At 43.5% G+C, this 26,918-nt stretch overlaps 2 protein-coding genes across 2 annotated transcripts; one reads left to right on the forward strand and one right to left on the reverse strand.

Moving 5' to 3' along the window:
- Window positions 1-5,437: 5,437 nt before the first annotated feature.
- LOC140996572 (E3 ubiquitin-protein ligase KCMF1-like) lies at window positions 5,438-17,882 on the reverse strand. Its single transcript, XM_073467007.1, has 7 exons — window positions 17,736-17,882; window positions 15,194-15,361; window positions 12,944-13,083; window positions 11,145-11,246; window positions 8,681-8,861; window positions 7,250-7,568; window positions 5,438-7,139 (listed from the first exon to the last, which is right to left on the reverse strand). The coding sequence occupies exons 1-7, from the start codon at window positions 17,749-17,751 to the stop codon at window positions 6,812-6,814; spliced, it is 1,254 nt and encodes a 417-aa protein (XP_073323108.1). The 5' UTR covers window positions 17,752-17,882; the 3' UTR covers window positions 5,438-6,811.
- Window positions 17,883-20,834: 2,952 nt separating this feature from the next.
- lipg (lipase, endothelial) lies at window positions 20,835-26,307 on the forward strand. The gene is made up of 10 exons (XM_073466188.1): window positions 20,835-21,150; window positions 22,243-22,433; window positions 22,656-22,835; window positions 23,711-23,822; window positions 23,919-24,137; window positions 24,232-24,474; window positions 24,675-24,795; window positions 24,986-25,213; window positions 25,311-25,415; window positions 25,531-26,307. The coding sequence occupies exons 1-10, from the start codon at window positions 21,060-21,062 to the stop codon at window positions 25,541-25,543; spliced, it is 1,503 nt and encodes a 500-aa protein (XP_073322289.1). The 5' UTR covers window positions 20,835-21,059; the 3' UTR covers window positions 25,544-26,307.
- The last annotated feature ends 611 nt before the right edge of the window (window positions 26,308-26,918 follow it).

Below are 26,918 nucleotides of genomic sequence, written 5' to 3' on the forward strand. Positions count from 1 at the left end.
GCCATGTGCCACGCTTCCCTCCAAGGCCCGGTGTGTTCCTCTTAACATGTAGATTGACGTGTCGGTTGCCAATAGATCAGATTTTTAAATTACCATTTTTATTTTTGAATTTTAGATGAAAACACTTTGTAATTTTGTTTCCCTACCGCTTTGATCATGAGCTGTGAGAGCAGGACAGCATCTCGCTAAAACCTGGACGACTGCTCACCGAAGGCAAATTCATTGAATCTAGTTGAGAAACTTAAATCTTACACTTGGTGACTGATAACTGGACTGTGAGGACATTTGTTTCCTTGTTTTGGCAGGTAACCACTCTTGAAGCTCACACCCTTTTTACTCTTTCACAGGCTTGTGGGTTACACAGGGGGCCGAACCGAGCCGAGCCGGTGTGTTCAAATTCTCTTTGTACTCTTGTAAAAGGAGACTGGAGGAAGTTTCAGTGTTGAAAGGAATCTTTGATGCACAAGAGGTCTGGCCTTGTTTCCCAAAACATCAAAGATGTTTCTCCCCATTGTCCCATTGTGAGCCGGTGTAACAGCAGCCACCGTGGCCACAAGAGCAAATAGTATACATTTAGAAATGACCTAGTTTTACTTTAAGGTGCAATATGTAAGAGTTTCAGTTTAAAACATTCAACAGAAGGTGAAGAAGTGACGTTGCAGAGATGTCTGATGAAGTTAGCATGCTAACTAGCTAGCCCCAGGCTGGAAAAAACCTCTTTCTCCCAGCGGTCCAGAGCTCTTGCACTAGCGGTGTAAACACCAACACTCTCTAGGTAGTCTGGCTACCTGCACAGCTAAATGAGCTAACAAGCTAACAGTAGTTACAGAGTATGAATTCAGCAGCCGGCCAGTTCTTACATGTTGCATCTTTCACCAACTTGACGGAAACTGTCGTCCAGACGTTGCCACTTTGTCGTCTTACAGGGAGCATCCAGAGCGTCCAGATTAGCTTCTGTTCGCTAGCTTTCAATTCTCAGTGTATCTTCATTTCTCTTTAGAAATGCTAAAAAACAACTGATGCTTAGTTGATAGTCACATTTGAGGACCATGTCAACTGATTATTTCGTTAGCACGCAACAGAAGCTACTACGAGTGTGCAGCTAAAACCTTGTGTTGTTGAATGCTAACAAAATATCTATTAGTTAATCTTCAAAAATATGTTTGATATGTTACTGTAGGAGCCTATTTAAATTAAATACACTATGTATCGTCTGGTTGGAGTTGGTGAACATGTGTTGCTCTTGTGTGTCGTGAGGTTTATGTGTAAATGGACTGAGGCACACGTCAGATATATCTGCTGCGTGCTGGATCACCGCGCTCGGCAGACCTCCTCCTGTGTAACTCGCGCTGTGTTTCTTTTTGTTTTGTTTTTTCCATGCATTCTCAGTCCTGATAGGCCAAAAGGGATGCACTGCTCAAGATGGGGAGGGAAAGTGAAAATCGCCCTCTGATGGCAGCGTTAAACCATATCTGACAACTACGGCTCGAATTTATATCAATCGGCTAATCAGACGTGGCAAATATTTAAGTAGCCCCTGAAAACTCTGTTTCAAATCTTGCGTATTTCTGTATAACATTCGATATTTATCACTCAAAAGCAATAATTAAATAGACGTTAAAAAAGAAGACGTGTATAGGTACGATTTAATAACTCAAACTCAGCTAATCTGCTTCATCAGATCTGTGTGGGTTTGTTCTGATCATCGTAAGAAGAAGCTGACTGACAAAAAGGGTTTTCGGGGCCTTTAAATGATCCAAACCTTTGCTGAGTCTGTTTATCTCACCATTTACAGATAAAACTGAACTGAACTCATTTTCCCATTAGCACATTTTTAGATCAAATTGTATCCTGAAAGCCAGTAATTCAGGTAAAAATTTGCGCTGATCTTTTTTTTTAGGAAGTTTGTTAGTTTTTAACGCGTTCACCAGATGGCGGAGTCCGCCACTTCCCCTCCCCGCAGAGAGGGACAGCATTGTAGACCAGTCCGTTTTCAACTGATCGGTGTGAATCGACGAATGGTGTGATTGCCATTGAGGGAGTTTCTGTGCTTCTATTGCAATTCTAACTGTTTTGTAACGTTTTTATCGAAGGAAAAACTAGAGAAACAGAAACGTGCCATTTCTTTCTCCCTGGATGTGCAATACAAACGGTTTCTTCTTGAAGGTGCTGTCACTCTGTGGTCGTGTAGCTCCACCTGCCCTGGTGTAATAGCGCCCTCTCCTGTTTGTTATGGAACTAGCACCACCTCACGGAGGTGGAGGGGCATCAGTTCAGACCTTCATCTGGATGTGGCGTGCTGTCTCTAGTTTTCTGGTCTGTTTTGTAATAGAATGTGCTCCTTGGCTGGCCTGCAGGCTTTACAGCTCTGTGTTGTCTTTTTACTGTTTACTGCTATCTAACTGTCCGGTCCTTCAACAGTTTAAAAAATAAATGAATAAAAAAATCTAAAGAAACTGTAGCCTGCTTCTACAAAATCTTAAAGCTCTTCTGATTTGCATATATCGTACTGTAATGTTTTATTTAAGATTTTAGTGGAAAAAGATGTCTGCATTTAAACTAAATTATGGGAATTAAAATTACAAAGAATACCTAAATGCCACTGAGTTGTGTCTTTATTGTGGAAGGATGTGCATGAGTGGAGGAGTGTCTCACCTTTTCTCTTTGTTCGTGTGCATGATGAAATCTTTGTTTTGTCATAGCATACTTTATACACACACACTGTACAGGTGCAGCAAGATTAGTCTCAACATACACGTTGTACATCACTGTGTCTAATCAGAGATAGAGAAGACAGACTTTTGAGACGTATTGGGCATCGTCCTCAGGCTACATGGCAGGCAGCTTGGTTTCAAATCTTACTATTTCTCTATTAAATATTTATAGCTAAATAAGCAATAATCGAAATGTATCGATGCCCTGATGAAGAGTTGAACTGCCGGCACACCATGAACTGTCTTAGCAAGTAAGTTGGACAGTCGCTGCTCTTTTCTTTTTAATGTAATCGACATTTAAAGCAACATCATGTAACTTTTTTTACCTTAAAATAACAGCTTCAAAATCATTCTGATGCTACAGTGTCTTTCCTAGTGACCCCTGTCTTCCTGCCAAGGGGGCACACTGAACACTCCAAAAGGACAAAAGTGAACTTATTTCTTGAAATTTTTTTAATGTAAATGTCAACATATTTTTGATTAAATATATTATCACCCACATGTTTAGTAACTTTACATAAAAGATATTGAATGTAATGAAGAAAGGCCAAATGTCACGTAGGCCCCTCTGGACCTCACTCCTCTCAGGGAGACGTTTATATAATATAGAAACACATTGTTGCCCCAGATTATTAATGACCGGTGATTCTTCGCTGGTATTATCATCTATTTTTCTCGTTTGACTGCTGTGTAAAAGCTCTTAGACGTGTGCTGTAACCCCACTTTCTCTTGATCATATTAAAGGGGCGATACGTAAGAAAACATTAAAAAAATCAACCAAAATGATCACCAGAATGTGAATAAACGGCAGCATTGACATTATGATGTCCGAACCGCTCACTACACGGCTAACTGAGCTAACGAGCTAGGTGCAGCTACAGTTAGCAGCACTTAGCGTACCTTAAATGGCGATATTTTATTTATATAGTTATTTTCATCATGATACTAAGAAAAACTCCTGTTTTGTATTTTCTTAGTATTTTTTTAAATTTATTTTCTTTACAAATATTTACTTTTTCTTTTTATAAAACCTGTACAGGTGTCCAGACATTTACATTAACTTTATTGTTGGTTTTGTAACTTTATAAGGGTAATATAATGTTGTGCCCTAAAACCTTTATCGTCATGGTTATATCTGCTCATTTCCGCCCACTATGCATGCATTTGGTTTCCTATAGCAACGGCCCTCTACACACTCAATGACTCTGCCAGATCTTTGCAGGCTGCTGTTATTTAGGGTTTTGAGCTCAGATAATAATTCAGCGACTTGGCACAGATTGCACTTTAAGTTCCCAGCACTGTGCACTGTGGCTGTCTGCGCTGGCTTTTTAATTTAAGACGTCTCTACAGCAACGCCGAAAAATGCTGGTTTGATTCTGGCACACAGCGAGTGACACCATTTACATTCAATGGGATAATGGTTTCCATTTCATGTTGGTTAAATCAGTAACCAACAAGGAATGGAAACCATTCAGGAACCTCCCTGCAGTCAGGGGTTTGTAGTGCCTCAGAAGCAGTGACATTGTTCATGGTTTGTGAGAGTTATGTGGTCATCTCGATTTCCTCATTTGTGGTTCCTGTGTTGATCCTAATTGACAACAGAAAAGCCCTTCAGCTGTGATAGAGTGGCTCCTGCACACTATGAGCAGTCTCATCAGGGATTAGGATTGGAAGTCCACTTAACCCCAGCATGAAGTTTATAGTGACCTTTAGAAACAGCCTCAACTTTAAGATGGAAATGAATGAAAAGCTTGTATGTTGTCCTTCAAATGAATTAATACAGCAGGTTTTTTTTTCTGGTTTACATTTTAATTCTTAATGTGTAGTATTACGTTTGATTTTTGAGAATCCCTGAGATTTCAGGGTGTCCAGCTGAAATTAAACTGCCTTTTTCTCCTGCGACAGCACCCGAAAGGATAAAATTAATGTGTTTTGGTTTTCTGGTTGCGCTTCGGGCTGAACAATGTGCAAACAAATCATTAGAGATTATTTTGACAGATATTACAATTGAGATATGAGTCACAGTTTTCGTGGGAATGATTTTTTGCATTTCATTTTCACTGAAAAACATGAGGACGATGATGTGGTTTTTGCTTTGCATCTGGATCTTTGCAACACATGTTCCCTGTCTGAATATTATTAGTTCTCCTTCTTACATGAATGTAGTTTGTTTCCATATTGTCAATAAAATATTGCCCAATCAAAATATTGAGAGGCTGAATAAGAGATGAAATGAGACCAGAGATGAGGGGAAAACACCATCAAAGGAAGATGACTGGAGTTTGTAAGCCCTAAAAAGCAAGTAAGTGGACCTTTGATCTTTGGTTTATTTTTTTACACTGTCCCCAGACATCGAGAATAACTTCCGTGCTCAGAAACCAGAAGAGGTTTTGTTATTCCAGACATGTCATGGATGTTTTCACTTTGAGGTCTGAGATTTTTGGGCCCTACATGGTCCGTTTCCAAATATAACAGACAGAATTCACTGTTTGGATGAGAACGATGTGGCTATTTTTGCTCCATTTAGGCATTTTGTGAATGTGACTGAAGATCTGATTTGCATGAATGACTGGACTGGACTGTATTTCCTGGACAGCCTCTCTGCAACAAGTTTCCACAGCACGTCGTTATCCTTCACTTAAACATCACAGTTGGAAGTCGACCCAGCTGTTTATCTGATGCTGCTGTGAATGAGGACATGGATCAGGAGATGACAAGACTAATTGAGATTGAACTTGACCTGTAAGATAGGTGTTTATTTTTTTACCATATCTGTACATGCTCACCAAGAAGTTAGCAACTGAGAAAAAAAACAAAAAAAAAACAAAAGTAAAAACAACAAACCAGAGAGCAGGATTGGGTTAGTTCATTTCCATCCAAAACATTTTTTATTGTCCTCCAAACTTAAATGATTACCCTGTGATTTGGCTTGTTCGCCGAGCCAAAAACATACATTGCATTTCTTCAGGTAGCAGTGGAGGCATACAAAGATCTTTTTGACTGAGAGAAATTAATGGAAAGAGCAATACAGGATTCTCTCCTTCAAGTCACATTATAAATAATCTTTGCATTCATGAGTAATGGAGAGAAGATTAATTTCAGATCACGGGAAGCTTGAGAAAGAAGCATCTGGTCTTCTGTAAAAGAGAGAGAGAAAAAAAACAAACAAACAAACAAAAAAATGAACAACCGTATGTGTTGTTGTTGTGTTTCTTCCGTGTTAGAAAAGGCCTGAAAATGGTCACGCTGAAGAGATGCTGTCATCTCTGTTGCCTCCGAGTTGTGTATGTCGAGCATCTGTAGTGTACACAAATGGACACTGGATATGCAATTCAAAACCAAAGTGCCCACAGTCGATATAAAGCAAGGTCACATGACCCAAAACAGGTGATGTCACACAAAGGGGAGGGGGTTGAGACTGGACATGAATGTAACCAAATGCAGCCATCAGTCTGTTTGTGTGTGTGTGTGTGTGTGGTGCAGAAATGCCTGTGACGTGGCACTCAGCACCATTAATTTACAGTTACTCAGGTGTCTGAACGAAAAGAGAAAGACCTCCCCGTCTAGTGACTGTGCAGTTAAAAATGGGCACATGGTGATTTAAGCTCATGCTTAAGTTGTGGTAAACCATCCAAGCACTTTAATTAATAACTATAAATACACAGCAGCGTTTTTATCGGAGAGGTTTCTGTCTGCTTCCTCTCCCTGGGTGAGTGTGTGACGTGTTTGTCTCTTAAACGGCTAACTACGCTTTGCTCATCTGCTAGAGGAAACACGGGTTATGTGGATTTGATTATCAACTTTCATATAGATTTTTCTATAATATATTTATATAGTTATTTTTCTTTCTCTCACGCACCCACCACGCTTGCTTGCTTTCACATTCTCTCGTCTCACTACTTTTATTCAATGTACACAACGTAATAAACATGGGGTCGAGTGGGGAGCGACAGAGCTGAAATGACAATCACTGAGAAAAAAAAAATAAAACAAAGCCAAAAAGAACTGCAGTCTTTTTTGTCATCCATTGGCAGTTGGACCGACTCAGCAGTCAGCCAGTTACAATGGTGGTTTGAGGGGAGGGAGTGGCCATGTCATCAAAGGGGCGGCGCGGGGGGCTCTTTCTTCGTTGGCGCCGTTTTAGTCGTCGTTTTCGTCGTCTTGGTAGCCGGGGTCGTCTCCTTGAGGTTGAGGTTCTCCAGTGCCACGTCCAAGGTCATGACCTCAACACAGCCCATGGCCTCGAAGTCAGCGAAATTCCGCAATGAGCCATGACAGTCGTCCTCGTCCTCGGAGGAGGAGGCCGAGGCGTCCTCGTCGGGAAGCAGCGTCGACAGCAGCAGCTCCGTCACAAACAGGCTCCTGTCGGCCCACTGGGCCTCGCACGCCTGCCGCTCCGCCTCAGACAGCCGCGGTTCGCTCAGCCTGCGGGGGAGAGGTAGAGGATCATGTAAGAGTTCATAAGGAGAGAAAGGCAGATGGAGATAAAACAGGACAGTTTAAAGTAGATCCAAAAATAAGAGCATTAGCTCCACCTGCTGAGTAGAAACTGGGAGCTATGTGCATTATGCTGCGTGTTGGACTCAGGAGGACCCGGGTTGGGACTGGGGTTGGTATTGTGGTTGGCGCTGGGGTTGGGGTTTGCGGCGGCTGAATTGGTATTTAGGATTGCATTGGTTCGGCCGCCGCCCCGGGTGGCGTTTCGGGCTGTCTCCAACTGCTGACGCGCCGCCTGGGCCTGCTGACGCTCCAGTTGAAGTTGCATCTGAAGCTGTTGGAGCTGCGAGGCTGAGGGGCCCGAGCTGAGCTGACCACCCGCTGAACGCCGCACCCCCGACAACTGGGACAGCAGCTCTGGAGGATGAGAATGTAAAAGAAAAAGGCTTAAGATCAACAACAAGGAGCACGGAGACGGTAAATGTAATTAGACCAGCCTAACAGACAATATACAACATTAAATGTAGGGCAGTAACTTGTGATTATTTACATTGTCGTTTAATCTATTGATTATTTTCCTGATTTGGTCAATAAAATGGCAGGAGTAACGAAACCAGAAAATATTCACATTTAAGAAGCTGGAATCACTGAATGCCTACTTTTTTTTTTCTTCAGATACTCAAACTCAAACATTAATTCAAGAGTTGACAACTAATCGATTAATAGCTGCAGCTCACAATAAATAACAAGGAAATAAGTTTGGTCACACGGTTTATTCCAAAAACTAGCACTCATTAGCTCATCTGTCACAGAGCTGCAACCACAACAGCAATCTAGTAGACCCCTGTGCAGCCTCGGCTCCACAATCACAAGTATGGCATTGTATCTCAGAAAGACACTCTAGACCCTCAGCAGTGAGGTTTTTAGGCTACAACTCGACCAGTCGGGTCATTAGAGAGGAGACTGTTGCCCTGTTTGTGGGCAGTCAGAACAGGGACCCTCATTATGGCACAGCTGGAGCTGACATGGCGAATGCCAAGCACTGAACCGGATTAAAATTGGGAACAGGATAAACAAGGAATTGCCACAGCAACAACTCTGCCCACACATTACTTTACTATACAGACCATCTTCAAATGGACACAAACAAAGACTAGGCATGTATAATATCTATGCTACTGCAGGTAATTTGTGTGTGTGTGTGTCTGAGAGAGAAACGATTTATTCATGACACCTATTAAATGCATCTGTTTATGCCTGATTTAGTTCAGAACACAGTGTTTTGTGTGTCAGACCTCCTGCAGGTGCAGCTGAGTGATACTGAGTTTAACCACAACAAGAAGGTAATTGTTTTCAGCCTGACTGTACTAATAACAAGAATAGAGTTGTTGTTTTTTTGTCTGACCTACATCAGCTTCTTGTTCTGTGGCCCAGAGAGAGCCTGTACTGTTTCTATCATACATGTCAGCACTGGTTCACAGTGTAAACCACGACTCCTCCTCCATGTCAGTGTGTGTGGTGTGACTGACCTGCTATGGGGTCCATGGCCTCTCTGCTGTAGTTGGAGCTCTGTGAAGAGCTCTGACTGGTGGAGAGCCCCCCTGTGGTGCTGCTGGTGAAGTGCATGTTAGACCTGCGGGCTCGAGGACCCCCGAGCCCACGCCCAGGGTGGAACATCCTCCTCACGTGCCGCACCCCACTGGACTCATCGTGAAGCTCGACGTTAAGGAACAACGGTGCAACAAATGATTTTCATTGCTAACATCACCTCTGTGGATTACACTCGATAGCTTCTAGAGCCAAAGCTATTCCTCAATCTGACTGTTTTATCCAACCAACAGTCCAAAACCTAAGGTGGTTTGTATTTGTTTTCCCTGTAAACTATCTAAAAGATGAGCCAAAATCAAAAATGAGTCTCTGCTGATCACCACCATTTCTAAGTGCTCACTGCACTCAGGTCCTCTGTAGCAGCTAGCAATCTGCAACATATTTGCATGGTGCTCTCATGTCACCATGTACCATGATGCACAAGGCTCTGCCTACAAACAAAAGCTATGGGCCTATTTCCTGGCACTTAGGATGCACTTAGGATGCACTTGTTCAGTCTGTTTCATTTAAACAAATTTTTGCATCTTTTGTTTTCTCCGCCACACTCATTCAAAGTATTCTATAAATAGACAAACCGCAGTCGTCAGTGCTTTGAGTCTATCCCAGAGTGCAGCTCAGTATTTCAGCTGATTCCTGACAGGTTAAAGCAGATACTACCATTCAAACCCTGCACATAGTTTGATAAACAACTGAATTTAATGTTCCCTACCTTAGAAATTCATGAAAAGTGCTCCTCTGCTGAACAATTTGTATTTATGTGGGTAAATTCAACATGGCCTCAAGTTTGATTGAGATTTCATAGTAATCAGGCAACACGGTGGCCACGCTACAAGACTTTTTAAGTCATCGGATGGCTTACGTGTTCAGACAACACAAATTTCTGTCTTGCAATCGGGAGTATTGCAGTTGTTATGGTTTGCACTCTACACTACTGATCAGCGACAGCGGGTCACACATTACAAGATCACACAGGGAGATGTGACACAGGAATCACGCCGTTCAAGTTCTTTGTGCATTGATCAGAGGCGAAAAAACAAGGAATTAAGAGAAAGGAATACGAGTGAGAGAATGGATTAGGATTATTGCCGGCTGCTACTGTTCAACAAGGACGACAGGGTGACAAATACCGAACAGCTTGTGCGTCTGTACTCTGATGCATATATTTTCTGATTGAGAGAATATAGGTCATTATTGTGCCTGCTACATATACATAGATGCATGATAATACTGGGTTCAGAAAGCTACTGCGGGTGACAGCAGAAGAGAGAGGGAGAAAGGAAAGTCTGCTCTCATTGGCTGTATCTCGTTCATGGCTCCCTGACCCCTCGGCGACTCAGCCAGCCTGCTAGATATCCAGCGGGTGTCAGCGAGCTCCCGGATCGCATCTTTGAACAGTTCACACATGTGAGTGAGCCCCGATTTGCCTATGATTCAGAGCTTTTTGTTGGAAAATCGGGGTTGAAATCCGTAGTGAGAACTTAATGAGAGCTTAACAGATAAGTTAAGCCTTTTTTTTAAGAAAACTGTCTGCTTGAGTTGCCATTTTCCCCAATTAGTCTGATTAAAACTGAATCTTGTGTGAATATGTTTCTCTCTAACAAAACACTGTATAATGACTATTCGTCTGCATTGTTTACCATGTTTGCCGCCTTCACTTCTATTCTATTACTATTTTCTGTGTCCCGAATAGTTACTGCCTTCTGCAGTTGGCAGAAATGTGGGTCAGCGCACTGCATGTGACATGCCAGTTGAACAGCTGATAAAAAACAATGCAAATCATTAGAGCTGCACCGATTCAGCTTTTTCTCTCCAGACACTGACTGAAATACCAAGTACCAATCTGATACCAGTGTTCTCTTTCTTCCTAAATAAAAAATCGTTATACATCACTAATTAAACTCATTGGAAATATTTTAATGTAAGATAACATGAGGCCAGGGCTTGATGCTTAGGATAATTAATTCCCAGCAAAGTTCATTGTATTTCAGTAGACTGCCGTCATTTTTGATAAGAATTTGTATTACAGCAATGGCATCATTATTGCACATATTTTGATATTTCCCCTCATTTATATTCAGCCACCGTGATGATTTCGAAAACTACCACAGGAAGCTTAAATGTGATTAGCAAAATGTCAACAAATGTCAGTTTCAGTAAACAGACGCCTCCCTGGTGCACTAATCTTGAAAATAACAAAACAATCTGGACGACGCAGACAGCATTGCTTTTTTTGCACATCCATGAGCATAAAAGTCTGAAGAATTTGCACCTAGAAACCTTAAAATATCTTTTTCGCTTCGTACAACAGACTGAAATACAAACAGTCAATATTGCAGCCAGGTTGTGGTCATGTCAGCAGACTGGACTACTACTTGAGAAGGATATCAAGTCTCTGGGTGCTCTGTGTTCAAGTGTGAGATGAGCAGCAAAGTCATCTGTCACATGATTCGGGTCGCCACCTGGCAGCGCTGCACATATGGGGCAGATCTAGAGGACAGGAAGAGAGAGCGGACATGTTAATATCAGCACACTTCACTGCACAACATTCACTGGTTGGTGCTGGGTCGTCCTGAACAAACACGGAGATTGGAAAATATCTACTGTACAAATGCCATGTTTGAACACAGAGCGATGCAACCTCAGGAAAGCTCCAGCTCTGTGTGTCAAAACTCTTCTATGAGTTAATCAACAATTGGATAGTCTGCTGGCAAACAGCATCACATATGAGCTGTAAGAATCATGCGATTTTGTTCAGCTCCTGTATTTAAAGCGGATGACAATCAAAATTAGCCGAGCTAACTTCCAGCGTTGACTTAGTCAAACCTGGTTGGTGAAGGACTTCCCAAACATCCCTTTTTTCCATCAAAGCACAATGACTCAATGTCGACTCTGAAGGCTCGCATAACGTGACAAATGGAAACAATATTTGTGATCATGAACTTCATAATGTTTTTCACATGACGCTTGCTGCCTGTCCACAGCAGTGGACTGATTTATGGTCGGACGCTCAACACTTTTAATGACTTCAAACCGGATTCAGCGTGTCCGTCCACAGAAGTGCACCAGGGAGGCCGTCTGTTTACTGAGCCGACAGGCCGGCCGAACTGACAGCACCGGAATAAATTTGAATTGTTTGCTTGTATTAATTGATTCATTGTTTTTATTTCCCAGCCCACTGTAATGAGTGAGGGCAATCTGCAGCTCACAGAGAGATGATGAGAGTAGACGTGGTTATAAAGTTAAAAACAAATACACAGCAGGGTAACTCCACCAATTCTACACATTTACGTGTGTTTACAGGTCTTGGCGAGTACTACTGCATATATGAAAAAGTAGTATAAGCCTTTTGTTTGCATCTAGGCATGTAGGCGCCAGATTTTGTCAAGCAGTCTACTGAATGAGCATTATACTATAAAACTGTTGGACCGTTATGGACAGTTCAACAAGAAATGATCATAATCTTGCTCTTCAGAAGCTGCCGCCTAATTAGCCACAATGCAACTTAGTCATGGTAACCACAGGCTGTGCATGCCGACTTGAAAACCTTTGCCTTCAGCATTTATTTCTGTTGAGCAACACTTCTCAAAAGTGTCGAGCGCCCTACCATAAATCAGCCTTTAGACATTATTTGGCTACCCAGTCATTCACTCATGAACAGTCAACACCTTTCCTACACAGCTTCAGGTCAGCTAATGTGAAGTTTTCAACCTGTGGTGAATTAATACACCTTAACTAAACAAAAACACTATTCAAATATGCTCCTCAGACACACTTCATTATAATGCTTTGGACCTCTCTCAAGCAAGTTTGCAGAATATGCTAGTTGATTTCAATTAATGAAATAAAAATGAATGGAAATCAAAGACTTCTCAGCAGCTCACACAAGTGTTTTCTCGCTGTCAGAAGTGAAACAGTGAGCGTCTATAAATGGAGCTGCACAGTCTACCTGACATCACTTGCAGTTCACATGACATTGCGAAGCAAGACTCTGACAAAGACCTAAAGATAGGACGGCACACTTTCAAAACCTAAAGTAATCTCGAACGTGAGAGACTGAGAACAAATTCTGAGGCACGCGAGGAAGAATCAACACAAATGTTAATGTTTCCGGGCGTTCAGGTCCGTGCAAACATCTAGTCAAGGTTTCATACGTGACTGTTTGTGACACTTCAGCGCCAACTTACCACTTCTGTGGAGGTCTCTGTGTGCTCTGCAGCCACGTGCTCCTGCAGGGAGATCTCTGTGTAGCCCATCCTGCCACAGTAGGGACATGTGAAGGCCTGAGGCTGCTCCACTGAGAATGCTTCTCCACCGTAGTACAGGTCTGCAGGGAGATCGAGAGGGACGTTCAGTGTCAGTGTTTTGACTTGTTTTAACTGCAAGTCCATTACAAGTGCTGTTGTTGCAGTTTTTCTCCAAAACTGATGTATAAAATCTCAAAGTCGAGAGCGGAGGATACTGGTGAAGGGAGTTTGACAATGATAAAGCGTTAATAAGGTGTATTTTATCAGAATGAAACCACACAAAGTCAGATTGAAGCCCATTTTGACTAGATTCATTTCAACAGGTTAATATTCAGACAGGTTTAGATGATAGGAGACACCTGCCAGTGAACGTCTTTTTCTTTTGCCACATTACAGGAATCGGTTGACTCACATGACACCACCTGTGTCATGTGAGGACATAGCGAGTCTTTTAACGACCGTGTAGCATTTAGCTTTCCTGACAGCTTTACTTAAACCTGCATTACGTGATATTTTTGCCAAAGCTGTCACAGTGAACGTGTTAGCAAACATTTAGCTTATATATACATTCAGCAGATACAGAGCAGCATCAGAATGTATTTGAAGTAGTGTTTGTGCGCACCTGATGAAGCTCTGTTTTGGTTTTCACCAACGTCTGAGAGAAATATCTGGTCACTTATCTTGTAAAGGTTATATTATGTTCACCAGAAAGTCGCTACCTTTGTCTGGATAGCATTTGGTGCTGGGAACGTGAAGAACTGGTTGATGACAGCTGTGAGACTTAACCAGAAGTGTAACGTTTGCAAGCCGCAAACCCAAAACAGTGAGCTGCAACATGCAAGAGTGCTGTGAAGACTCAAGAAAAAATGACTTGGGTCTTAATTGAGACTTGGACCAAAATGACTTGAGTCACACGTCTGGTAATCACGGAAGAGTATTAGGGCCAGGGGTGAGGGAAAAAAATGAGAGGATGTATTTTTTCATTATGCACTTCAAGAAAATGGTCAAATTATGGAGAATAAAGTTGAAATAAATAATGTCGACAATGAGGTCAACTCTTCTGGTCCATCAAATCCAGTTAGGGGAGCGACTGACAGCTATGCGAGCCGCCCGAGCCTACGGTCCCTCTTCAAAGTCCTGATACTGACAAATACACTGTGTTAATGAGCTAAAAACTGAGATTCACCATGAAACACTTGGTTCGGTTCAGGCACACTGAAAATGTAACAACAACAACAACAAAAAAAGAGGCCTTCTTTGTGAGCTTGCACCTTCTGCTGTGTTTACTGCAACAGTTTGTTATTTTTTCACACATCGTAAAACAGCGTTTCCAATGTGTGAAAGGCTGAATGCAACATATTTCAAAGCAGCAATTAGTTATAAAAGCAGTCATCCAAAATCCAGTGAAACGGTCCATTAAATCAAAACCAGAATTTTACTAGAAGAGATTAGATTATACCCAGCGACTGTAACAACTTTAAAAACAATTCATTTTAACTGAATCCACAGTACATATAGTCTGATTAAGACTGGAATATCTCTATCCCCATCGCTGCCGCTACAAAATGTTTTATTTTTGTTTTGATAAATCAAATTCCCAAAAACTCCTCCGGCTGTCTGGATAAAATCAGGCACTGCTAAACCATCAGCAGCGGAGAACAAAGGCCAGCGCCAGGAAAAGAAAACATGCGCTGCAACAATTTTACTGACACTACTGGAGATTTATTCTTAATATGACGTGCCATAGCGTTGTTAGTGCTTTATTAAATGTGACTGGTGGCTGTGAGCAGTGGTTGTTAATAAACACACACACCCACCATTTAATCTGCATCTAATGAGGGCGTCATTAGATGCAGATTAAATCTTACTTTTCGATATCTTAATGCACTGACATTCAGGCGATAAACCACCATGAGAAACAGTTTAAAGATACTGTGTTTCTGGTTTGTAATCTTACAAATGAACTGTAGTAAACGTTCACATATTGTGTTAAACATCTGTATTTTCTAGCATGGTTGTCAATTAATTATAAAACGTCTGTCTATTGATGTAAAGTGTTACTAAACATCGAAAATGACAGCAACAACTATCATAACACTGACTGACAGACAAGCGTGGTGGTTCAAGTTCACATGCCAGACAGACACTCTGCTCATAATTAGCCAGATGTGAATATGGATTTGTACTTACCAAAGTCGACTCGGGTTAATATACACTGCATGGGATGCTCTGTGGTGTGTCTGGTCGTGGTTGCGCCGCTCTCATAGCATGATGCGCACAGGTCGTAGTCGTAGCAAATTAAACATTTGTACCGTCGACCTCTGAAGTTGCCTTTTAAACATGCATCACAGCTGACGCCTGAGGGGAGAAAGATAAGACGTTATAGAGAGGATGTTAATACCAAAATATTAAGAGATAAGCGGTGATGAAAGGTGGCGTTTCAATCGGAGGAATATGGAGTCTGGTTGGAGGTCATGCTAAAGGGGGAACAAATTGTGCAAATGCCTGACATTTTTCTATTTTCAGCTGGATGCTCCACATCCCAAATTACTCCTGAATGAAAGGTCCTAAAATGTGGTCGACAGAATACGAACAGCTAAAAAATGATAATGCAAGAATCTGGTAAGATGAATAAATACTGCGTTCATGTGAAGTTTTAACTGTTTTTGTGCTGATGTGACAGCGTACTGCATTGTACGGGCTGCAAATCACCAGCTTCATCACGATACAATATCATATCGACTCTTCACTCAACGATTTGATATCTGCAGGTATCAAAGTTAACTGGATTTTATCAGGGGCCTGCGATTGATGTGAGATGATGTCATCTGTCCATTTAACACAGTCAGTTACAGAAGATGCTGTCATCCCTTTTCTTTTCTGCTTTTGGCCATTAAAGAAACAACAACACATAGATAATTGTAGCTAGTAAAATGCAGAAAGGTTTACTTTAGATTGACACACGTGAAACACGGCCTAACAACAAGAACCTCTAACAAAAGTATCAATATTAACTGACGGGGAGATAAAACTATTTGTTTTATGCTAGTCACCATTATAGCTTCAGTTTCTGGCAGTTTACATTGCATGAAGTAGCAGCTAGCAGACGTTTGCTCTCACTTTGAATGTTAGAGGGAGGTACGCTTGGACAGAAACGGTGACACGGATGTGCTATGAGAATTTCAAAATGTAGGTGTATCTTAACAACGATGATATGGATGGATGGTTTTACTCCACAGCGGTGATATTGAATGGTTGATCATTAAATCGGTTTGAATAGATGGGCCGTACTGGATTGCTGTACGTTATGTATCTTGGTGGTTTAGTTGTATGTTTGCTTTCGTCATGGTGGTGCAGGGACGTGGGTCAGACGTCTGTGCCGTCTCATTGATGCTGTTGGATTGTGACACAACAAATACACTTAAAAGAAAAAGCCTTTGAGTAGAAACAACACTTCTCTGATGCAGTCCAGCCAAAACTGAACATTAAAAGTGTCTGCTGCTTGGCATCATATATCACAGCTTTGTTTACGGTGTCCAGTCCTCTTATCCAGGGGTGAGCAACAGATTTACAGACTCCATACACTCATTCATAAAACTACCCTCATGTATATATATATATCTGTTAACCTGATGTGTCACATAGGGTTCACATGTGTTCATGTCAGGCCAGTTCTTGATTGACTGGGACAGTCGTGCAGTCTCGGTGTATTGTATGACAGCAGGCTGTTTAAACTCCCTCTTGTCTCCATTCATAGCTAGCACACTGGAAAAGCTCAGTGCCAAAGCGGATCCTGCTGTGCAAGAGGCTGACGACTGGCTGTTACAGAGGCGATAATGGCAGTAACGACGACAACAAGTTACATCTCAAGACGTAAATAACTTGATGGCCGCTGACAGTTACAGTTGACAACAACAACACAGGCAAGGGAAGTAAAGGCCGCTCGGGCCTGACTCACCTTCGCTGCTGCTGGCTAATCGTTTAGCGAACAACCCGGCTAACGTTAGCTTAACTCTTAGCTGACAAGCTGGACAGCTGTTGTACACTTCACCCAACTTCACTTTTTACTGGTTGGTGAGCTGAAACGTGTATTGACGGTGTTAACAGACGTCTGGTCGACACTAACGACGAACTTCAAGCCCAACAAGGTTGAGCACAAGGACGAGGTGAATGTTGGGGTTTTTTTTTGCTAAACGTTAGCTTGCGAAACTGGAATATACAGGCCAGCTTTGTACCAGGAAGGGGGGCTAAAACTAGCTAACATTCACAATTTGACAAGACTCGACCCGGCAACGCCATCTGGGGTCCGCTGCTCCCTTGTGTTTCCTATTCTCGGCACTCCCCCCTTGCCCCACGGCTCGTCAACGTTAACCTACATAACCTATTACCAGTTAGCTTGCGAGCTAGCTGGCACACTTAGCTAACATAAACTAGCGTCTTCCGTTTTATATGTCAGCGTTGTTTTGGTCTGCTGGCGCTGACTGTTGCACATTTTCGGACACGTACACGTCAACTGCGAGGTCCGTCGGGTTAGGTGAACATTTTGTGGCCGCCATAATGCGTCCCCCACGAAATTACACTGCAACCTTGCTGCACTAGCACAGCGTTAGCGAGGATGGGCTGCAAAACAAGAAATTCTCGGCTAGCTAACCGTTAGCTAGCGGTGCTCTGTCAACGCTTTTATCGCAAATCCCGACTCGCTCACGCCTCCTGTGCCGGAGTGTGTCCTTACCTTCATGACGGGACATCCTATGAACACTAACGCAGCCCCCTGCTCGGGCTCCCTGGCTTGCAATACAGAATAATATCAGTGAAGAGAAGAGAAGCCGGGGTTGGCTGGCTGTCCCTGGCCTCTTCCCTCATGAAGGATCCGGTCTGGATCGCTGCCTCCCTCCGCCTCCTGCTGTGTCACTGTCCGGTGCGCCGCTCCTCCGTCCACACGGGGGCGCTGCTGCCTCAGTTTTGAGGGTGCTGTCAGCAGGTGGGTGGCTGAGGTGCACTGATCCTCCAGGGACCTTAAAGGCTTCAAGAGCCCCCAAAAAACATTCATTTATTTATTTTTTAAATATTTTTCTGTCTTTCTGTCCTCTTAGATGTGTTCCCCGTCACCTGATGGGGCTCAAAGACTAAGTTATCCTCTCCTATTAAAGGATAAGTTCACCTTAAAAAATGAAAATTCAGTCATTACTGACTCAGCCTCATGCTTGATGGACAGCCAGGTGAAGTTTTGTAGTCCACAGAGTATTTTCTGGAGGATCTCTTCTGTATTTTCTCTTTTCTTTCAGCTGATTTTTCAATTTTTTTAAAACAAGTCCCCTACTACTTCAGTTGTTTAGGACAATGCTGCAACGCCGTTTTGCTGTGAAACTCCAGAAAAGTTTACTGGACTATAAAAACTTCACAATAAGTAGATGATGACTGAATTTTCATTTTTGGGAACTTGTCCTTTAAACAGGCTTACTGTTAATTCTGATTTATATACGCGGGACGGATCAGAAGACAGAGGTGATTGAAATGAGATAGATTGGAGTAAGACAGGCCATAAAAACATAGTTTATTGATCTTTATAAGACAATCACACCTGGATGTGGGTCATGTGATACTATAAATTAGACCTACGTACCTTGAGTTCAAGGGCCAACACCTGGTGTACCTTTGGCAAACTTCTTAATACTTCTCACCTACATTAAAAACAATATTAAACAAATAAATATAAGAGTAGAGTTGAGACAGATAGCATTAAGGGCATCTCTGAAAGCTGCTTACATGCAGGGAGCTTCCTTGTTATGACACAATGACAGGTGCTGCTGAACCCATGAAGCAGACGAGGGAGAAACATGATGAAGGGTAAACACAAAAAAGTCAAATTCTCCAAAAGTTGTTGGATTTGAAGGGAAACTCAGCGATTGCAGCCTTTGTTCTGACTTCATGGCTCGTTCCTGAGGTGTTTTTTTGACAATGACTGCAGGAATGAGTCGAGTCACACGAGATAAAGATGTTTAAATGACCCTGCTTCTGCAGCCCAGTAGGTCAACTTGATTATTTTAAGGATTTCACATTGCCTCATTGTTGGCCAGACCTTGTAGGGCAGAAATCAGGGCAGGTCAGCATGTTGCAGAATCAAACCGGCGCTCAGACTGAGCAGCTGGCTGTGGTGTGCGGATGGAAATAATAACAACACCCCTGCGTGAGAAGCAGCTGTAACTTTGAAGTAAATATAACTGCTAATGTCTGACGTTGGGTCTGTCCAACAGACCGATTCTGGGAAGAGTTTTACTCCTTTTTCTGAAGAACTGCTGACATTTTGTCACTACGATGTTCAAATAAAGATCAGAAATAAAAAGATGGACTGAATCCTTGCAAAACACAACATTTCAGTGGTAGGGAGGCAGTGGTACTGGCACAGCGTCATCACCTGGAAGATCTTTATCATCCAGTTTCTTTTAAAGTACACACCACATCCTGTGATGCAGTGATGACTACCGCCCTCCAGAGATCACTCATGTCCACGAAAGAGGAAAGGTTTGAGTATGAGTGAGTGAGCAGGATGAATTTTACACTCACCGCGTCACTGCATCACCTCATCATTTGAACTGTAGTGCCCTTTGGAGATGGAGACTCTCAAGCACCTTCTGCTACCTTCTCACATCCGAACAGACCGGCTATTAATATATGAGGGTAAAAATAGGACGAGTTATTCTTGATTCTCCTATAACACACACATCCTCACTCTCCTCCTTTGAAAAATACTTTTTATTTTAATGTTAATGCTTTTGGTAGTGAGGAAAATGCCCCATCCAGGTCATACTCATTTGTCAGATAGATAGACAGATAGATAATAAAGTGAAAAATAAGATCTAAACTCAAAGCAGGATCACTATTTTTAACTCCAACCTGAGGATTACCTCATAGAGACCAGGATAAGAGGCATAAACAGACCCACAATCACTCAACAGTTAAATATCTTCATGGCTTATTGACCTCTTGAGCCACTGAACCCACTGACCCACTGCACATTGGACCCAGCAGCCTGACTTTGTTTCCACAGATGCGTAAAAAGCTCTGAGTGGATGCAGGTACCAGGAGCTGCTGCTGCTGCTGCTGCTGCTGGGGGTGGCAGGTGACACTTCCTACCGGCATATAGCGAGGCGCTGGTGTGTATGTACACAACACAGTGGTGTTATTGTAGCGGGGATCCTTGCGTGAGTGCGCCCTTTCTTTAGCCTCATCAATTGAAAACCGGTCGTGAGCTAAGCTGATAGTTTGGCAGCGCGCCAGGCGGAGGGGACGGTGCTTTCAGTGGGGGAGCCTCGCCATGCCACCCCCCTCACACACACACACACACACACACACACACACACACACACACACACACACACACACACACACACACACACGGGTCGGAGCCTTTTAAATGTTCCCATAGACGCGCAGGGGGGGCTGAGGCTTTCCCACGTATGATAAAAGCCAGTGGGAAATTCATTTTTACACTTTTTTTAAGGGTTTTAAAGCGCCTCCTCATTTCCAAAGGCTCACGATCCGTTTGTTTATTTATTTATTTGTTTGAATCCGGTTATGCGACAAAGGTGCGAGCCGGATGACCTTCATACCAGCCACCGAGCTGCTGGATATGTGTTACTGCTTGCGTCAGACTCGCACACACCCCACAAGGGTTAAAACACGCGCAACGTGAGAAGCCTACTACGACTTCATTCAGCCCGTCGCCACGCCCTTCTCAACGTAAAGAAACGGGGGCTTGACCAATAAGATCCACGATAGATCAGCCGATGATCAGATGACTGAAAAGGGGAAACTATTTAAAACTCTAATCACACGCTTGACGCTAGTTTATACATCTGCTTTGAGCGCTGCGTTTGAAAGACGCGCACCCAAAGAAAACGCACCACCGGCTCTGCTGCTCTTTGTCACCACTGGATCTAAACTCTGCCGAGCCTCCGCGCCACCGGCAGCAATCCCAAAAACAAAACAAAAAAGATATTTTTATATATATTCCAGGAAGGTTTTAATTCCAACCACACTCGTCTGTGACTGAGAAATGAATCATAAAGCCCTTTTGCTGTGGATTTTCCTACAGTGTGCCGCTGCGCTCTTCTCGTCCGCTCTTGGGGAAAACGCTGTTCTTAAAGGTAAGAAACGGGCTTTGTGTCTATTGTTCATTCATTTCTATCATTTATGTGTTTCCCAGCCTCACAGGCAGGGAAAGTGTCAGACTCTTCAACACCGCGTCTGGAAAGTAGGGCACACACGCGCTTTTGGGGAAGATGTTGAATGGAAAATCCCAATAAGTCGATTTTTTTACCTCACACCGATCTGCGTTAATTAATCTGCATTTTTAAGGCTGTTTAGGGCGAAATTACAAATGAGAGCAAGTGTGGCGGGCAGGGTGAGCCAGAAAAACGGGGATGGATTTTCTTTTCTTTTTTACAAGACTGCGACGTGTCCTTTTCTGGGAGAGCAGCAGGAGTCTGGTCTGGAGACGCGCAACGCCACGTCTGTGTCAACTATTTGGAGAGATGTTCCGCTGAATCCGCGTTTTACCGCAGACCGGGCTCACCAGAGGTTTTTTACTACCCAGCTGAAGTCATTTTGGTCTGTGTGGCCCATTACCAAGGGGTGTTGGGTTCATGATTTAAATTCAGATCTGACGTCTGTGCCCCTGCGCGGAGGCATTAACCAAGTCTGGTATTAAACTCATGCAACCCCCTTCATCAAGAAGAAGAGAGAGGGCGAATACATGTCTTTAAAATAAGCTGTGCAGTCTTAAAATAACCAAACATTTCCATATTGTGTTTTTTTTTCCTTTAATCTGTGGATAAACTGTCAGCATCCTCGTCCCTTATTGCGTCAGTGTTACAGTTTTAGCCTCCAGGCTGAGAGCACAGTGTGTTACAGTCAGATATAATTATACAAGCTCTGGCTGCAACTGTGTGAAAGAGAGGTTGAAACAGAAGAAGAAGAAGAAGAAGGGTGGAGGTGGTGGTGGTGACATTTTGGCTCTGCGCCTGCGTGTATGTGCAACTTGCAGCCGGCCGGCTTTATTGTAGCAGCAGATGTTGGCTGCAAAAGCGCGTTGATTGGCTCACTCAGCCGCTCCCTGCCGGTGTGAGAGGCTGATTGGCTGGATGGTGTGTTTTTGAAATTGACTCATCATTAGTAAGATTCTTACGTGTTTCCTTTTTATTTAGAAGTAAGCATTTCCAAATTTTTCTTTCCTTCAGGTGAGGACAGCGAGCTGGATGAGCTGTCAACTGACAGCAGGGCTCTCGAGGGCGCCGTCAAGTACAACATGAGGAAGAGTTTAGATCTGGAGCATGAGGGCTGCTACCTGCAGGCCGGCAAGAAGGAGTGTCTACAGGAGTGTGGCTTCAACGCCACAGCCAAGACCATCTTCATCATCCACGGCTGGACGGTACATGACTTGAAATATTGTAACCCCCCCATATCTAGTGGCAGGCCTGCTCTCTCTCTGTCTGGGTCACTCTTGACAACCCTCACCTCTCACACAGTGAAGTCTGTGTTGCAGTCTGCTTTTGATTGGTGGAATTTATCATGTGAATGTGAGAGATTGTGCAGCGAGAGGTCACCAGGTTAAAGGCGTCCGAATGAATGATTCCTGTTGTCTTTCTCGCAGATGAGTGGGATGTTCGAAAGCTGGATGCACAAGCTGGTCGCTGCGGTGATGCGGCGTGAAACGGACGCCAACGTGGTGGTCGTCGATTGGATAGCGATGGCCCAGCAGCTGTACCCGGATGCGGTCAACCACACCCACAACGTCGGCCTGGATATTGCCGCCATGCTCAACTGGCTTCAGGTAAAAAAAATTTAAAAAAACTTGTGAATTTATGATCCAATCATGCAAAAGGCCCCCTTCGGTTGGTATTTCCTGCAATGGCACTCAACCGCAATACCCTCGTGCACATGTTGCCACTCAGCCGTGACGTAGTTTGGTCTAATAAATCCGAGGTGTCTTTGGTATGTACATGAAGGGAGACTGTCTCATTAATTATCATGTGATCTTTCTGTGTGTGTGTGTGTGTGTGAGAGAGAGATCTGAGCTTTCTTGGCAGAGCAGCTGAGAACCTGCTCATCCATAAAACCTGCCGCCCCTCTGTCTTTCCATTAGAGTGATTTAAGAGATCGCAGACTTTTGCGAGCATGACAGAACTGTCGAAAACATATTAGACGAAGCGAGATGGTATGCCTAATATCCATTTTGTTGGACGTTTTTATGAACTCCCCACGTCACCCTGAGGCACTCGCTCAATTTCTCTCTGGTATGTTGTCATCACAGCTCAGGATCTTCTTCAGATCAATGCTCTTCAGAGAATTTTAATAAGGATCATGATCCGTTTTGTACTGAGGCAAAGGCAACAATCGCCATTCAGCAGGACTGTCACAAAATTGGACCAGTGCACAAATGGCAAGTGAGGAGCGCTCCAGGCAGCCTGCCACGTAGTTGTAAACATAGACAAAGACTATTTCATGGAGACAAACTGAGACAGATGGTGGAGGCGCTGTTGCATGGAAGGGACTATCTGTAGATCCTGTCCCGGTTAACTGAGCTCGGCTCAGCTGCAGGCACGACGGATCATCGCTGGCTGGAATCCAGAATTTGTTCTGTGTGTGTGTGTGCGTGTTAGCGTTCCTGGTGGCAGCTGCTGATGTGAACTTTTTTTCTGTTAACAGGACGAGCAGCAGCTTCCTCTGGAGAAAGTGCACCTGATTGGCTACAGCTTAGGCGCTCACGTCGCCGGCTACGCAGGAACGTTTGTACGCGGGACCATCGGCAGAATCACCGGTAAGTTATGGCAACTTGAATCGGGAATAGCCCTCCTTTTTTAAAGATGGTGCTGCTTCATTTTACTGACACTGTCTCATCTTTCATTCCTGATAGGTCTGGACCCTGCAGGGCCGATGTTTGAGGGTGTGGAGGATCAGAAGCGCCTCTCTGCAGATGACGCCGACTTTGTGGATGTTCTGCACACGTACACTCGAGAGGCTTTGGGTGTCAGTATTGGCATCCAGCAGCCAATTGGGGACATTGACATCTACCCCAACGGTGGTGACGTGCAGCCCGGTTGTGCACTGGGTGACGTGCTGGCAGTGGCTGGAAGTAAGTCCTTAAGCACTGACTATAGCTCCAACAACAAGATACCTAGCCTTTTGTCTGTTGTCTGACAGCATACCCTCCTTTTATTTTTCTCCAGATTTTATGGAGGTGATGAAGTGCGAGCATGAGCGTGCCGTGCACTTGTTTGTGGACTCCCTGATGAACAAGGACCACATGAGCTTTGCCTTCCAGTGCACCGGGCCCGATCGCTTCAAGAAGGGCATCTGCCTCAGCTGCCGCAAAAATCGCTGCAACAACATCGGCTACAACGCCAGGAAGATGCGCAAGAGGCGCAACAGTAAAATGTATCTGAAGACACGTGCTGACACTCCCTTCGGAGGTGAGTTATAAGGGCATTGTCCGGAAATGCATTGCAGTCAGCTATCTTTTACTACCATGGTCATAGTAAAACCAATTAGTTTCTTATCTCAAACCTCCATATCTGCATCTTTTATGATCCCACAGTTGCCAGAGTAAACTACTACTGTACACAATCCAATGGGGGATCAAACATTAACTCTGTTGTATTTTTCCTTTAAGGCTACCACTACCAGATGAAGATGCACGTGTTCAACAGGAAACAGGCAGACCACGCAGATCCCACCTTCCACGTCAAGCTGTACGGAGCCAATAACGACACGACGAACATATTTGTCGATGTGTAAGTACAAACTCTAAATACTTCTGCAAAACTGCCTGTGATGTTGAGAAGTGCACAGACTGCTGTCATATAAATATGGAAACTGGACTTTTTAAAATGCAAGGCACATACGTCTGAGTTGTACTCAGACTGGAGGAGGAACTTCAGTAACTTTGAGTTCAACGTTCTTTGTTTATCGTTCTTTGTCCAGCCATGACGGAACTATCGGTCTGAACCTGACCAACACCTTCTTGGTGTTCACTGAGGATGAAATCGGTGATCTGCTGAAGATCCGTCTGAGCTGGGAAGGCGATTCTGAATCCTGGAACTCGGTCTGGAAGAACATCAAGAAGACGTTCTGGTCCTGGAACACCAAGCCTCCCAAACCTGTGCTGGAAGTCCGGCGGATTCGTGTGAAAGCTGGAGAAACGCAGAAGAAGTAAGTAGGAGCAGCAGTGAATAGACACCGCACCGTCTAGGATTTATTTCCCTTGACAAAGATTTACAGAGATTTCTCCTTTTTTGTTTTGTTGCAGGTTTACATTCTGTGCCCAAGAACCTGGAAAAACCGAGATTTCACCAGGGGAATCGGTAACTTTTGTGAAATGTCGTGATGGCTGGGAAGTGAAACCAAGAAAAAGGTAGGAAACGTTACAATGTTGGATATCTTGCATGAAATGAGATTTGAATTGAACTGAAAACTAAGAAGAAGCTGTGTGTCATTCTTATTAAATGAAACTTGTTTTTGATTGGCAGGCTGCCCATGTAACAACTCAGCACTTCCAACAACCAATGCACCATCACCATGGGGGACCCAACATGGATCAGCGAGAAGCACCGCCTTCTCTTTATTTGAGCACTTTTCGTAGGAGGATTGATCAGCGCACGGTGCGAGGGGGCTTGACTGGACTCAACTGCAACAGCAAGGTTTCCATTGGTTTCTGGAAACGAGGACTCTGGGGGTCCAGCCTACAAGACAGCTGGAAGATGACGCGCAGGCTGGCGGCGCGGCGCTGTCCCAACTGTGTTGAGATTGCCAGAGGAGTTACAGAACGTTCCTTTGTGTGGACTAGTGACTTAGAACACAGATCTGTGCCAGTGGACATACACCAGCAATTGTAGTCGCTGTACTGTAAATTTTTTAATATTTTTTTATTTATGAAAAAAAAAAATGGAAGCACTGCAAGACCAACGTTATTTATCAGATCACATCCCGTGATGAAGCATATGTTGAATGCATTTCTCCTAGATGCAGTATTTGTGTGTGTGAATGTTGTGTGTAAGTGTGTGTGTGTGGTCGTGTGTGTGGTCATGTGTGTGGGTGTTTGTGAACAAGTGTGCCTTTCTGCTGAGAGATTACTGATACACTGAACCAGTGAAGGAAACGCCTGATCTCATTGCACACGATCTTTTCTGAGGGTTTTTGTGCAGAGTGTTACTGTTACTGTATGTGGCTTATTTTTGGGGGGGTGTTTTATGTACATAATGTAAATAACTTTTTGGAAAAATAAATTCACCTGTTATTTGTAGAAACTGTTGCCTGTCATTTTAAGTGTCACAACTCTTCTTGATGGGGATTTACCTCAGTAAGAAAAAGGAACTTGAGGTTCTCTGACGCCTGTGAACTGTCACGTTTACTGGTGATCGTGGGGTGCTAGCTTCCTTTTTTAAATGGGCGACATGCAGGCTGTAATTTGCAGCATGAGATCTTTTTTTTTTTTTACATCTCACTCATTTAACAAATGCCCATACATGAGCATTCGAGGGCCCCGTAGGGCTCCAATTTGCGAAGTGAGGGTCACTCGTGACCTGCGTGTAAGCAGCGAATACAAATTGCCTTTGTGAGCAGATACCTGAGCATCAATCAAGCTTACTGGGGTTTGTAACAGAAAACATAAACATGTGGGTGTTATGCTCACAGTCTGCACAATACAAAGAAACAAGGAAGCTTTTATTACATGCTAACCTCTTTAAAGAGGCTCTTTTATAACAATTTGTAGCGTTTAACATGTATTAATCACTTTTTTAGTTGGCCTTCCCCATCTCTCTGTTGCCTATACAAGCCTCTGGATGATTTAAGTTTATTGATGCTGCTGGATTTCTTTGCCTCTCTCCGCTCCGCTAACAGAGAGCTAACCTTTAGA

This window comes from Pagrus major, chromosome 5, assembly GCF_040436345.1.
Source record: "Pagrus major chromosome 5, Pma_NU_1.0".
In the NCBI taxonomy this organism is placed as follows: Eukaryota; Metazoa; Chordata; class Actinopteri; order Spariformes; family Sparidae; genus Pagrus; species Pagrus major.

What these genes read in the sequence shown, in the direction of transcription:
- LOC140996572 (XM_073467007.1), bottom strand. An exon ending in CAGAGACCTCCACAGAAGTG is followed by an intron (nt 11,247 to 12,943) that starts GTAAGTTGGCGC and finishes CCTGTCCTCTAG; the next exon opens with ATCTGCCCCATATGTGCAGC. An exon ending in TCCCAGTTTCTACTCAGCAG is followed by an intron (nt 7,140 to 7,249) that starts GTGGAGCTAATG and finishes TCTCCCCCGCAG; the next exon opens with GCTGAGCGAACCGCGGCTGT.
- lipg (XM_073466188.1), top strand. Translation starts at nt 21,060, where the DNA reads ATGAATCATAAAGCCCTTTTGCTGTGGATTTTCCTACAGTGTGCCGCT. An exon ending in GGAAAACGCTGTTCTTAAAG is followed by an intron (nt 21,151 to 22,242) that starts GTAAGAAACGGG and finishes TCTTTCCTTCAG; the next exon opens with GTGAGGACAGCGAGCTGGAT. An exon ending in CGTGCTGGCAGTGGCTGGAA is followed by an intron (nt 24,138 to 24,231) that starts GTAAGTCCTTAA and finishes ATTTTTCTCCAG; the next exon opens with ATTTTATGGAGGTGATGAAG.